Below are 15,349 nucleotides of genomic sequence, written 5' to 3'. Positions count from 1 at the left end.
GATCATACACCTATTCTTCTGCCGGCTGTTTACTGTGTTAAACGCCCACTCCATCCTGTCTTGGTAACACAGGATGTTAGACATAAACTAAAGAATGAGATAGGCACGCATGACGGAAATCCCTTACATCACACAGATGCGACAAGTCTTCACTGAGATCTATCTTTTCATTGGTTGAATGTGAGGTTATATTACTACTCCCTCGAATAAACCCTCAGATTGCTGTGAGCAGCTCCATGCCGCATGCTCCTAATTTAATGGCCTAATTCTTCCTCCATTTGTGGAGGACGAGCTTTATGGCTGACGGAAACTCGGGAAGTAATATGGATTTCGCTGTATTTAACGGGTAAGGCCGTCTTCTTGTTAAATAAACAAACTGTTTTGTTTTAAATTTACCGTTTAGTGTTTCTCAAACCTTTTAATTTCAAGGAGCCCATAATTCTCAAAGTTATAGACCTGTATGTCAGATGTCTTCTGATTAATTTAGTGAAGAATGCTGGGCATATCGGTCTCTCTCTCTGCTAAATAACCATTCAATTCAATTCAATTAAAGTGCCAAATCACAACAAGTTGTCTCAAGACACTTAACATGTAGAGCAGAGACCCAACATTGTCCCACCCTGAGCAAGCAATTTTGCGACAGTGGTAACAAAAACCTCCCCCTTAACTGGAAGAAACTTCAGGCAGACCCAGGCTCTGGGGTAGGCGGCCATCTGCCTCGACCGTGTCGGGGGGGAAAGAGAGAGAGACAGAGATAGAGAGAGAGAGAGAGAGAGAGAGAGAGAGAGAGAGAGAGAGAGAGAGAGAGAGAGAGAGAGAGAGAGAGAGAGAGACTATACCATTGTATAGTGGTATAATATAGTAGCAATCCACAGTCGTGCTCAGTCGAGACCCTGTTGGCAATCACACCATCTGTGTATTTGTTCATGGCTTAATGTATGTGAAACTTAGGTTGAATGGAGATGGAGCCAGTCTTGTTTGGTTTGACCAAATTGTGTCTTTTTATCTTTAAGATTGACTTTATATTATAAAATATTGCTTAGCTACAACTTGTAATAACTTTAGTTTGACAGCTGGGTGACTGTGATGCAAGCCTAGGTTACAGGTTTTATTTATTCATTCGTTCATTGTGGTTGAAGCACTGAGCATGAGGTTTTATTGCTTCCTCGAATAAACCGTAACCTTAATAAACGTAATTCTTCCCTCATTTGTGTCATTTCTTATGTGCATCAATAGTCTCCCTGAAAACACCTAAATCTTTAAAAAAAAAATGTCTGGAATGAACACATTGTAATATAGAGAATCTTGAAGCACAATCCTTAATATTTTATACATAGCTCTATTAGGCTATGTTGTTTTCTTTAAAAAACTGACCCAATATGATTAATTATAAAATGCACCCAATCCCTTCTCTTTTCCTGCAATTATACTCTTAGATCACCTACCATGGCAACCGATGAATCCGACTATGACTATGAAGAAGGCTACGGACTGTGTGAATATGAACATCATGGATCCTACTTTCTACCAGTGCTCTATTCTCTTTTCTTTGTCCTGGGATTTCTAGGGAATGTGTTTGTCGTCTGGGTCAAAATATTTGGGGAGAGGATCCATACCATGACTGATGTGTGCCTCCTCAACCTGGCCCTCGCTGACCTTCTCCTAGTGTGCACCCTTCCCTTCCTAGCCCACCAAGCCCGGGACCAGTGGCTGTTTGGGGATGCTATGTGCAAGGTGGTCCTCGGTGCTTACTATATTGGCTTTTACTGCGGGATCTTTTTCATCATCCTGATGAGTGTTGACTGGTACCTGGCTATAGTGCACGTATTTTCTTCACCAGAAACAAGAACACGCTCTGTTGGAATGACTGTAGCTGCTGTTATATGGTTTGCTGGATTTCTCGCCTCTTTTCCAGAACTGCTTTATCTTCAGGTACAGGAGTCCCCAAATTCGACCAAAACATTATTCTGTGCTCCCTTATACACTCCTGAGAATGGTTCCACACCATACAAAAGGCACTGCTGGGGTATCTTCGGCCTTTTCAAAATGAATATTCTAGGCTTACTGATTCCGATGGCCATCATGGGTTTTTGCTACACCAGGATCATTTGTGTGCTCCGATTGAGCCAGACACCCATGAAACATAGTGCAATCCGTTTGGTTCTTGTTGTTGTAGCTGCGTTTTTCTGCTGCTGGACGCCCTATAATGTTGCTTCCTTCTTCAAAGCCTTGGAGTTGCTTGATGTCTATACAGAATGTGACAGCAGCAAGGCAATCAAATTGACTTTTGAAATCACAGAGGCCATTGCTTACTCTCACAGCTGTCTCAACCCCCTCCTGTATTTTTGTGTAGGGGGGAGGTTCAGGAAGAACCTCCTTAGGTTGATGAACAGTGCTCCATGTAGGCTGTGTCAAGTTATGACCACCCTTATCCCTCCGGACAGAGTCAAAGGGCCTGGTAGTTCACAAACCCCCTGTTTGGGTGACAATTGTGAGGATTCAATTGCATTAAGACAAATTGAAAGCATCAATTCTATAATTTAACAAAATAAATTAACTCATTTACTTTTTAACAGTTTGGCATGTCCAAATATATGTTTTCTATCTGGGCTTTGTAACTTAATAACATCTGTGTTTCAGGCGTGGTCAGTTGTCTTCTGTAAATGTATTTTCCATCAGTACCACCAGTAGTTTTGTTTTGTTACTCATAATTTGTTCTTGTTGTTGTAGCTGTGTTTTTCTGCTGCTGGACGCCCTATAATGTTGCTTCCTTCTTCAAAGCTTGGAGTTGCTTGATGTCTATACAGAATGTAACAGCAGCAAGGCAATCAAATTGACTTTACAAATCACAGAGGCCATTGCTTACTCTCACAGTTGTCTCAACCCCCTCCTGTATTTTTGTGTAGGGAGGAAGTTCAGGAGGAATGATGAACAGTGCTTCCTGTCAGGTTATGGCCTTATCGCTCAGGACAGAGTCACAGGGCTTGGGCATTTTCATAGCATTTATTTTAATGCTATGAAAATAGATAGATGGATAAAGAAAGATAGACGGGAACGTGAGAGCAAAATTTCACGGAAATCGTACGCTGCTTTCATGCTTTTAGGCATTTTGTTCAAAATGGAGACACTAACTGGCAGGACGGCGTATACTGTAGGGGCATACAAACACATCCTCAGAGAGTCCAGGGACCACTGTCCATCTTTCCTGTAAATTTCATATCATTTCCTGGAGCCATTTACCTTTTATTTGCCGGCTGTTAATTCCATCCTGTCATAGTAACACAGGATGTGAACTTAAGTATTTAGAGATAGGCTGAACTTTCCAGTTAAGAGTAGGGCCTATTAATTGTTGTTATGCGGATGGTGGCTTGTGAACAATAAAGTTTCTGTTCAGTCTGGCTGTGATACATTATTTGGTTTAGAATTACATTTTCAAAACGTTTTTAATGATGCAAAATATAATTCTTTTTTTTATGTTTTTTTGTTGTGGTTGACGCAGGTTGACGAGTGTGAGGTTATCCATTTCCACCTATTAGGCCTACTAAGCCATGGTCAAAGAAAAGAAGAATTAATAGGAAAGAGTATAGCACAGATGTGCACATGAACCTTGCTCATAAGCTTACTGTACAATAATGAAGAACGAATAAAGCTTTACTGCATAATGCTGTGTGTAAGGCTTGTATTGCTAAAATGACATATATGGGTAAAAGGATCTTACTGCGCCACACACACACACACACACACACACACACACACACACACACACACACACACACACACACACACACACAGACACAGACACAGACACACACACACACACACACACACACACACACACACACACACACACACACACACACACACACACACACACACACACACACACACACAAACACACACATACACACACATACATACACACACACAGCTGTGCGTTAGCCTGGTTGGTCATCATTGGGTTTTCACTATGCTGGTGGGCTATAATAAGATATGGTATAACGTTCATTTTGTTAAATGCCTATTTGTCATGTTAGTGATGATGTTCTGCAGCCTCACCAGGGGAGATGGGGAGGGAGAGGGACAACAGCATGAAGAGGAGAGCGTTCATTATCATCTGTCTGATCATGGTGTCATTTGTGGGAACTGTCTTTATTATTGCTTCATGGAAATATTAGTTGATCAAGGCCTCTTATTAGATGACTTGGATTTAGTTGGAGCTATATGTATACACTCACATACACAACTACTTGTTATTTCTGCGAATCTATTTAAATGTGCAAAGTATCTTATTTACTATGCACAATACAAAAATGGATCAAGCAGAAATGGATGCTACCCCAAAAATCACCTTAGGAATAACTGGGAAAAGTTTGGTACACCCGTCTATCTAATCATTATAGCTTTTACCCTGTCTATTAGGCAGGCCTGTAACTCTGAGAGTTATTGGGGGTCAGTGGCCTAATGCATACCAAACTAAGGTTTCCTTGAAATTGAAAGGTTTGATAAGCACTGGCAATGTTTATCCTTGGCTTATTGCCTTGCCTTGGGCATGTTAGGCCTAGTAATGGGGAGTGTTTTGACTGAGTGTGTGTAACAGTAACCTGAGAGCATGTTCTGGTCTGTCTGTAGCTGTCCTGACTAGTGACTATTGGAATTACATTGTGAACTGCTGCCTGAGAAAACTAATCCGAATAATGTATCAACTTCTTACAATATTGGCGTTGTGTTCTACTGAATTAAAATACTTTGTTAGATAAAAGACTGTTTCTGTTTGTACACTAGTGATTTGATTAAATGACTTGATTCTCGGATCCTCTAGACTTGGTAGGAGTAAGCTCAAACCATAGACTACTGATTTTCGGCTCTTGATAGAGTGTGTGAGTGTGTGTGTGTGTGTGTGTGTGTGTGTGTGTGTGTGTGTGTGTGTGTGTGTGTGTGTGTGTGTGTGCCATGCCTTAATGCGCCACACATTGCACTCCACTTTCGCTTTCACTTTAAAGAAAGAAAGAGGCAAAAATTGTAGATCTACAAAATAGCAGATCTATAAGCTCACAACGCCTCGCTTTGCGAGGCGTTGTGAGCTTGTAGATCTGCTATTTTCACAATATTTATCTGTGGAACCGAGTCAAACTAAATTGTGCTTGTCAGGCTGGGGAGTCCCCAGTTCAAATATGATCATTTTGGGGGGTCACGGCCTGAAAAGGTTGAGAACCATTGATGTAGGCTATAAATTAACTAATACTAATACAGTTTGGTATGTCCAAATATATGGTTTTCTATCTGGCAGGGTCCCCACGGTCATGAAATTCCTGGAAATATTTTGAAATACAATTTTAAAAAATCCAGTACTGGAAAAGGTTTGGAATTGATCAAAGGTCCTGGAATTTATCAAGGGTCCTGGAAACATATTTGGCTATGCATTGTTTTTGGCTATTGATTTTGTTAACACAAAACATTTTCATAAACATGTATAACATTACACAAAATATGTAACCTAAGTAGTTTTCCGCCGAACGGGCTGTGTGATGGCAGCCTAATGTATGTCTCAATTGTTAGGTTGCACTGCATAGGGTGCCAGGTTGGTCATGTGATAAAAATAACAGAGCTACAAGCTCACAACGTGCTGCAGCGTGATGAGTAGTTAGCTTGTAGAGCTGTTTGTTTGTCACGTGACACCAACCTGGCAACTTGTGCAGGTTGTGTGTTTGCTGTCCCAACAAACAATTGCGAGCAACATGTGAATAGTCGGTGAAGCGTAAACGAATGCAGTTAAAATATATCGGTTGAACTAGTAGTACGATCCACAATGCCAGGGAAATGTTAGTTTAATAATTTGTGGCTTACAAATGAAAAGTTTAAAGACTGGGTAAAGTGAGAAGAGGACCCGAATAGAGCTGGCTGCAAGTTATGCCACAAATCTTAGCCGGATACTGTACTGTTCCTAAAATAAATGGCACTTTAAGTTTACCACTCTTGATTTGTTTTACATAATTATGTTCACCCCCCTCTTGTGTCTGACAGTATCCTCTTGTTGAAAACTTAATAGGAAAAACATAGGAAAACCTACAACAAAAGTGTAATGTGTAATTTAAAACATCCTTGCATCCTTCATTACTTTTAAATTCATAAATGGGGCAAATGCAAGGCAATATTATTTTAAAAAATAAGTCATACGGATGCCATAATGAGTCTTGTATTCCAGTGAGCTATGCCCTAATTTTGCACGAAATTTTGAATGGAATTGTACCATTCTATATTCTATGCTTTATTTTTGCTACACTGCCTATCTTTGGGCATTGTACATAGGAGTAAGAGACACATTATTGCGCTGAATGTTTGTTATATAGGCCTGGAAATTGGGCTAAATATTCTGGAAAAGTTTTGGAAAAGTTTTGGAAATTCATTGCTAAAAATGTGTGGGGACCCTGATCTGGGCTTTGTAACTTAATAACATCTGTGTTTCAGGCGTGGTCAGCTGTCTTCTGTAAATGTATTTTCCATCAGTACCTATACTGTAGTTTTGTTTTGTTACTCACTATTAAAAACCACTTTCATTTTCTCTTCTTGCACCTGGATTGGATAATTTCGTTACTCCATGAACATTTACCATCAGTGTGACTGTGGTTTTATTTTGAGACACTTTCATTTTCTAATTCTCCTTAAGCAGAAGATGCTAAGGAGGTATTTTATGTACTGTATTAATGTATGGTGTAATAATTTAAGGTAGTATAAGTGATATGTTATTGTTAAAATAAAAAAAGTTTTAAATAGCTCTATATTCTGATAGTAATAATCATAGAGTGTCAATAACAGGGATCTCCCTATTTCTCCTGCTCAAGTAAACAGAAAATACATTTTCAGGTTGGGATAACAAATCCATCAATATCAACAATATTTATCTGTGACCGAGTCAATTGTGCTTGTCAGAGTGGGGGGTCCCCAGTTCAAATATGATCATTTTGGGGGGTCACAGCCTGAAAAGGTTGAGAACCACTGATGTAGGCTACTGTTGAGAGAGACTGAGAGGGTTCTCGTGCATGCGTCTGTCACATCACCCTGGGGAAGAGAAGCGGCCAGATCATACACCTATTATTTGGCCGGCTGTTTACTGCGTTAAACACCCACTCCATCCTGTCATGGTAACACAGGATGTTAGACATTAGATAAGCATGACGGATTTCCCTTACATCACACAGATGCACCAAGTTTTCTCTGAGATCTCTCTTTTTATTGGTTCAATTGGAGGTGTTATATTACTGCTCCCTCGAATAAACCCTCATATTGCTGTGAGCAGCTCCATGGCGGACGCTCCTAATTGAATGGGCTAATTCTTCCTCCGTTTATGTATCCGTTTATGGTTGACGGAAACTCTGGAAGTAATATGGATTTTGCTGTATTTAACGGGTAAGGCCTTCTTGTTTTAAATTTACCGTTTAGTGTTTCTCAAACCTTTTAATTTCAAGGAGCCCATCATTCTCAAAGTTATAGACCTGTAAGGGTCCATTTGGAACCCCCTCAAGGAACCCTGGTGGTCAGAGGATCACCAGGGTAGTGGCAAATGTAGTGGCAGATGTCTTCTGATTAATTTAGTGAAGAATTCTGGGCATATCGGTCTCTCTATCTGCTAAATAACCATTCAATTCAATTCAATTAAAGTGTCAAATCACAACAGGTTTTCTCAAGACACTTTACATGTAGAGCAGAGACCCAACACCGTCCCACCCTGAGCAAGCAATTTTGCGACAGTGGCAACGAAAAACTCCCCCTTAACAGGAAGAAACATCAGGCAGACCCAGGCTCTAGGGTGGGCGGCCATCTGCCTCGACCTTGTCGGGGGGGAAAGAGAGAGAGAGAGAGAGACGATACCATTATATACTATCTAACATGATTGTTATACTACTATTAGTAAGCCTATAAGAATGTTAAGATAATACTGTGTAGTGGTATAGTATAATATAGTAGCAAGCCACAGTCGTGCTCCATGGAGAGGCCCTGTCGGCAATCACACCATCTGTGTATTTGTTTATGGCCTTAATGTATGTGAAACTTAGGTTGAATGGAGATGGAGCCAGTCTTGTCTGGTTTGACCAAACTGGGTCTTTTTCTCTTTAAGATTTACTTTATATTATTAAATATTGCTTAACTACAACTTGTAATAACTTTTGTTTGACAGCTGGGTGTGATGCAAGCCTAGATTACAGGTTTTATTTATTCATTCATTCATTGTGGTTGAAGCACTGAAAATTACTGCTTCCTCGAATAAACTGTTACTTTAATAAACGTAATTCTTTCCCATTTGCGTAATTTTTTATGTGCATCAAGTCGTCCCCATGTAAACACCTACAGTAAATCCTTTCAAAAACTGTCTGGAATGAACACATTGTAATATAGAGACTCATGAAGCACAATCCTTAATATTTTATACACATCTCTATGTTATCTTTCAAAGATGGACACAAGATACTTAATTATAAAATGCACCTAATCCCATCTCTTTTCCTACAATTACTCTTAGATCATCTACCATGGCAACCAATGAATTCTCTACCGTCTATGACTACCCCGACTACGACGATGGCGGCTTCTTCCCGTGTGAATATAAACATCATGGATCCTACTTTCTACCACTGCTCTATTCTCTCTTCTTTGTCCTGGGATTTCTAGGGAATATGTTTGTCGTCTGGGTCAAAATATTTGGGGAGCGGATCCGTACTATGACTGATGTGTGCCTCCTCAACCTGGCCCTCGCTGACCTTCTCCTAGTGTGCACCCTTCCCTTCCTAGCCCACCAAGCCCGGGACCAGTGGCTGTTTGGGGATGCTATGTGCAAGGTGGTCCACGGTGCTTACCATATTGGCTTTTACTGTGGGATCTTTTTCATCATCCTGATGAGTGTTGACTGGTACCTGGCTGTAGTGCACGTATTTTCTGCCCCAGAAACAAGAACACGCTCTGTTGGAATGACTGTAGCTGCTGTTATATGGTTTGCTGGATTTATCGCCTCTTTTCCAGAACTGCTTTTTCTTCAGGTACAGACAACAAATTCGAACAAGACTTTCTGTGCTCCCTTATACACCCCTGAGAATGGTACCACACCATACGAAAGGCACCGCTGGGGTATCTTCGGCCTTTTCAAAATGAACATTCTAGGCTTACTCATTCCGATGGCCATCATGGGTTTTTGCTACACCAGGATCATTTGTGAGCTCCAATTGAGCCAGACACCCATGAAACATAGTGCAATCCGCTTGGTTCTTGTTGTTGTAGCTGTGTTTTTCTGCTGCTGGACGCCCTATAATGTTGCTTCCTTCTTCAAAGCCTTGGAGTTGCTTGATGTCTATACAGAATGCAACAGCAGCAAGGCAATCAAATTGACTTTGGAAATCACACAGGCCATTGCTTACTCTCACAGCTGTCTCAACCCCCTCCTGTATTTTTGTGTAGAGGGGAGGTTCAGGAAGAACCTCCTTAGGTTGATGAACAGTGCTCCATGTAGGCTTTGTCAAGTTATGACCACCCTTATCCCTCCGGACAGAGTCACAGGGCCTGGTAATCCACAAACCCCCTGTGTGGGTCACAATTGTGAGGATTCAATTGCATTAAGACAAATTGAAAGCATCAATTCTATAAATTAACAAAATAAATAAACTAATTTACTTTTTAACAGTTTGGCATGTCCAAATATATGTTTTCTATCTGGGCTTTGTAACTTAATAACATCTGTGTTTCAGGCGTGGTCAGTTGTCTTCTGTAAATGTATTTTCCATCAGTACCACCTGTAGTTTTGTTTTGTTACTCATAATTACGGGGCCAGAGCTCAGCTCTGGACCTGTTTTATTATTGTACGTATTCTTCTGTTTCCGCCACTTTTCGCAGTTCTGGGTGAACCGTGCTGTCGCTTTTTACGAAACTCGGCCATATGGTAGATGGTCATGGAAAACTATCAAGAAATAAATCTCACAATCTTTCGTCAAAAGGTGGCGCTATAGCACTCAATTGAAAATGCCAACTTTGAACAGGTACAACTCATGCCCTGTTTGACCTACAGCCATAAAACTTCAATACACACATGCGTCTACTCATGATGAACAACTTTAACCCTCTGACTTTTTACCTCTGACCTTTAGATCTCCCACCATTTTGAATTATATGAAAAACAGTTAAAACCTATCTCCTCCTGGGATTTTTGAGTAATCTGCACGAAACGTTTTACACATGAACTTTGGACCTTTGCCGACAAACAAGCAGCGAGGATTTTCCATAAGTGAAAAAATGAAGCTTTAATGAGCCAATGAATATTGCAGTTTTATGACAATTATTCATCTGCCCCTAACACATACATGCAGACTCACATTTCTTTGAAACTTTGCGGTAATGTTGAGGGTCATTCCAAATATTACTGAAACCAATCTTACTCCAATTGGTCAAAGGGGGGCGCTATAGCGAACTTTAAACAGGCAAAAGTCATGCCTCGTTTGGCCGACAGCCATTAAACCTGCTTACACATGTGCCTTGACTCATGAGGAACACATGTATCACGTTGACCAGTAAGCTCCCCCCTTAGATTCCGCAATTTTGAGCAGTTTGAAAAACACTTAAACCCAGGATTTTTCAGCTATTAGCGTGAAACTGTATCATCTGTGTGATCTCCTTTTTCACAAGTTCTTGTCTGTTGGTCCAATGGCTTCTCCCTTAAACGTGTGCCTCACAACCTGAAGGTTGCCAGTTCAAGCCTCACTTGATGCGGACTTCATTAAAGTTGCATTGCACACAACATGATTGTGTCAATTAATACATGTGCAATTGTTAAACTTAACCTGAAATACTTATTTGAGAGGGTATGTTTTTGCAATGTATGACATACTTCATTCTGAAAATAGCCGATCTACAATCTCAAAACTCAGATAGCAACGTGTTTCTGAGTTGGTAGATCGGCTGCTTTCACTGGTTCACTTTTATCTTCAACAGACAACCTCAGCCTGGACAAAGCTATAGCACTATAGGTAATGTTGCAGCACGTCAATCCGAAGGTTGAGGGTTAGATTCCTGTTAATGGCAATAGGTTGACACGTCCAATCAATCCATTCTGCTTCCATCCATCTCTCTCTTCAATCTATTGTTTCCATGTCTCTCTCTCTTCAATCTATTCCGTTTCCATGTCTCTCTCTCCGCCCTTAGATTGTTCGCAATTTTGAGCAGTTTGAAAAACACTTAAACCCAGGATTTTTCAGTTATTTGCGTGAAATGGTATCATCTGTCTGACCTCCGTTTTCACTGTATCAGGTCTGTTGGTCCAATGGCTTCCCGCTTAAGTGAATGTTTCACAACATCAAGGTTGACGGTTCAAGCCTCACTTGGTGGAGACTTCATTTAAAGTGCATTGCAAACTACAAGACTGTATTAATGAATACATATGCAATTGATAAAGATAACATGAAATGCTTATCTGAGAAGGTCTGTTTTTGCAATGTATGACATACTTCATTCTGAAAATAGCCGATCTACAATCTCAAAACTTTTCAGATAGCAACGTGTTTCTGAGGTTGTAGATCAGCTGCTTTCACTGGTTCAGTTTTATCTTCAACAGACAACCTCAGCCTGGTCAAAGCTATAGCACTATAGGTAGTGTTGCAGCCTGTCAATCCAAAGGTTGAGGGTTCGATTCCTGTTAATGGCAATAGGTTGACACGTCCAATCAATCCATTCTGCTTCCATCTTTCTCTCTCTTCAATCTATTGTTTCCATGTCTCTCTCTCTTCAAATCTATTCCTTTTCCATGTCTCTCTCTCCGCCCTTAGATTGTCCGCAATTTTGAGCAGTTTGAAAAACACTTAAACCCAGGATTTTTCAGTTATTTGCGTGAAATGGTATCATCTGTCTGACCCTCCGTTTTCACTGGATTAGGTCTGTTGGTCCAATGGCTTCCCGCTTAAGTGAATATTTCATAACATCAAGGTTGCCGGTTCAAGCCTCACTTGGTGGAGACTTCATTTAAAGTGCATTGCAAACAACAAGACTCTATTAATGAATACATATGCAATTGATAAAGATAACATTAAATGCTTATCTGAGAAGGTATGTTTTTGCAATGTATGACATACTTCATTCTGAAAATAGCCGATCTACAATCTCAAAACCTTTCAGATAGCAACGTGTTTCTGAGCTTGTAGATCGCTGCTTTCACTGGTTCAGTTTTATCTTCAACAGACAACCTCAGCCTGGTCAAAGCTATAGCACTATAGGTAGTGTTGCAGCCTGTCAATCCGAAGGTTGAGGGTTCGATTCCTGTTAATGGCAATAGGTTGAGATGTCCAATCAATCCATTCTGCTTCCATCTCTCTCTCTCTTCAATCTATTATGTTTCCATGTCTCTCTCTCTCAATTAATGCATGTGCAACTGTTAAAGGTAACATGAAATGCTTCTTGGAGAGAGTATGTTTTTGCAATGTATGACAAACTTCATTGTGAAAATAGCCGATCTACAATCTCACAACTTTTCAGATAGCAACGTTTTGTGAGCTTGTAGATCGGCTACTTTCACTAGTTTTCGTTCCGAGGAGACACAAAAAATGCCTTTATTGGTAAATGGTTTGTGATCCAGTGATCTAGAGTAGTTCGGGACACAGAGGCTTGGTTCATAATGGACGGAAATACTTATAAATATCAACAGATACTACCAGTAATTGTGTCAATTAATACATAATGCAATTGATAAAGATAACCTGAAATGCTTATTTGAGAGGGTATGAAGTATGTATGACATACTTCATTCTGAAAATAGCCGATCTACAATCTCAAAACCTTTCAGATAGCAACGTTCTTTCTGAGCTTGTAGATCGGCTGCTTTCACTGGTTCACTTTTATCTTCAACAGACAACCTCAGCCTGGACAAAGCAATAGCACTATAGGTAGTGTTGCAGCCTGTCAATTCGAAGGTTGATGGTTCGATTCCTGTTAATGGCAATAGGTTGAGATGTCCAATCAATCCATTCTGCTTCCATCTCTCTCTCTCTCTCTTCAATCTATTATGTTTCCGTGTCTCTCTCTCTTCAATCTATTCAGTTTCCATGTCTCTCTCTCTATCTCTCTTCAATCTATTCCGTTTCCATGGCTCTCTCGCTCTCTCTCTCTCTCTCTTCAATCTATTCCGTTTCCATGTCTCTCTCTCTCTCTCCTCTCTCTCTTTCTCTTCAATCTATTCCGTTTATCTCTCTCTCTCTCTCTCTCCTCTCTCTCTCTCTCTCTCTCTCTCTCTCTCTCTCTCTCTCTCTCTCTCTCTCTCTCTCTCTCTCTCTCTCTCTCTCTCTCTCTCTCTCATCACCAGGTCAGGTCTGTTGTTCCAATGGTTTCTCGCTTAAGTGTGTGCCTTAAAATCTCAAGGTTGCCAGTTCAAGCCTCACTTGATGCAGACTTAATTTAAGTTGCATTGCACACAACATGATTGTTGCGAACGCGGAAGGAGGCCTCCGACCAAGTGGAGCTTACTATATCACCGTGCTTGGGTTGTGTGTGTGTGTGTCTGTCCCTTATTTATGGTCTTTCCGTGTTTCGTTCCTACGCTCTCATTGGCTCGCGCCCCCATGTGACTCGAAACTCCGTGCTGAAATGCCAGCAGCTGCACTGCCTGTATACAGCGTGTGTTCACGCTCTCATTGGCTCGCGCCCCCATGTGACTCGAAACTCCGTGCTGAAATGCCAGCAGCTGCACTGCCTGTATACAGCCGGCAGAGTGCGGCAGAGTGCACTACTACAGTGTGGTTGAAATATAGCAGCCTCAGTCAATCTGCGTTAGCTTCCAGCGTTCGCGCGTCTTACTTGTGTCAATTAATGCAAGTGCAATTGTTAAAGATAACCTGAAATGCTTATTTGAGAGTATGTCTTTTCAATGTATGACATACTTCATTCTGAAAATAGCCGATCTACAATCTCAAAACATTTCAGATAGCAACGTGTTTCTGAGCTTGTAGATCGGCTGCTTTCACTGGTTCAATTTTATCTTCAACAGACAACCTCAGCCTAGACAAAGCTATAGCACTATAGGTAGTGTTGCAAGCCTGTCAATCCGAAGGTTGGAGGTTCGATACCTGTTAATGGCAATAGGTTGAGATGTCCAATCAATCCATTCTGCTTCCATCTCTCTCTCTCTCTCTTCAATCTATTATGTTTCCATGTCTCTCTCTCTCTTCAATCTATTTTGTTTCCATGTCTCTCTCTCTCTCTCTCTCTCTCTCTCTCTCTCTCTCTTCAATCTATTCCGTTTCCATGTCTCCCTCTTCAATCTATTCCGTTTCCATGTCTCTCTCTCTCTCTCTCTCTCTCTTTGAGGGGAGGCCATAGCTGAGTGGTTAGTGAGCCAGCCTAGGGAGCCAGAGGCCCTAGTTGCCCCAGGTACGATTCCAGGCCAGGCCAGTAAATGAAATTTGTCCCTGAGCAAGACTCTTAACCCCTAATTGCTCACAGGCCCTCATTGGAAACAAGACCGCAAGGACTTTCATGAACAGACCTGTTAAAGGAATTATCCTTATCTCTTCAATCTATTCCGTTTCCATGTCTCTCTCTCTCTCTCTCCGATCTACAATCTCACAACTTTTCAGATAGCAACGTATTTCTGAGCTTGTAGGTCGGCTGCTTTCACTGGTTCACTTTTATCTTCAACAGACAACCTCAATCTGTACAAAGCTATAGCACTATAGGTAGTGTTGTAGCAGCCTGTCAATCCGAAGGTTGAGGGTTCGATTCCTGTTAATGGCAATAGGTTGAGATGTCCATTCAATCCGTTCTGCTTCCATCTCTCTCTCTCTTCAGTCTATTATGTTTCCATGTCTCTCTCTCTCTCTTCAATCTATTCCGTTTCCATGTCTCTCTCGCTCTCTCTCTCTCTTCAATCTATTCCGTTTCCATGTCTCTCTCTCTCTTCAATCTATTCCTTTTCCAAGTCTCTCTCTCTCTTTCTCTTCAATCTATTCAGTTTCTCTCTCTCTCTCTTTATCTTCAATCTATTCCTTTTCTCTCTCTCCTCTCTCTCTCTCTCTCTCTCTCTCTCTCTCTCTCTCTCTCTCTCTCTCTCTCTCTCTCCTCTTCAATCTATTCCGATTCTCTCTCTCTCTCTCTCTCTTTCTCTTCAATCTATTCCGTTTCTCTCTCTCGCTCTTTCTCTTCAATCTATTCCGTTTCTCTCTCTCTCTCTTTCTCTTCAATCTATTCCGTTTCTCTCTCTCTCTTTCTCTTCAATCTATTCCGTTTATCTCTCTCTCTCTTCAATCTATTCCGTCTCTCTATCTCTCTCTTCAATCTATTCCGTCTCTCTCTCTCTCTCTCTCTCTCTCTCTCTCTCTCTCTCTCTCTCTCT

General features: G+C 41.0%; 2 protein-coding genes across 2 annotated transcripts; both read left to right on the top strand.

The window, feature by feature from the left end:
- Positions 1-228: 228 nt before the first annotated feature.
- Positions 229-3,636, top strand: LOC308079751 (C-C chemokine receptor type 4-like). Its single transcript, XM_080421343.1, has 2 exons — positions 229-346; positions 1,437-3,636. The coding sequence occupies exons 1-2, from the start codon at positions 297-299 to the stop codon at positions 2,542-2,544; spliced, it is 1,158 nt and encodes a 385-aa protein (XP_080277469.1). The 5' UTR covers positions 229-296; the 3' UTR covers positions 2,545-3,636.
- A 3,664-nt stretch (positions 3,637-7,300) lies between these two features.
- On the top strand, positions 7,301-9,695 carry LOC308079481 (C-C chemokine receptor type 4-like). The gene is made up of 2 exons (XM_080421001.1): positions 7,301-7,404; positions 8,516-9,695. The coding sequence occupies exons 1-2, from the start codon at positions 7,343-7,345 to the stop codon at positions 9,633-9,635; spliced, it is 1,182 nt and encodes a 393-aa protein (XP_080277127.1). The 5' UTR covers positions 7,301-7,342; the 3' UTR covers positions 9,636-9,695.
- The last annotated feature ends 5,654 nt before the right edge of the window (positions 9,696-15,349 follow it).

This window comes from Gymnoscopelus braueri (assembly GCF_963280865.1).
Source record: "Gymnoscopelus braueri genome assembly, chromosome: 23".
NCBI classification, from domain to species: Eukaryota; Metazoa; Chordata; class Actinopteri; order Myctophiformes; family Myctophidae; genus Gymnoscopelus; species Gymnoscopelus braueri.
The sequence above is the reverse complement of the archived record's forward strand: the minus strand, read 5'-3'. Positions and strand labels throughout refer to the sequence as shown.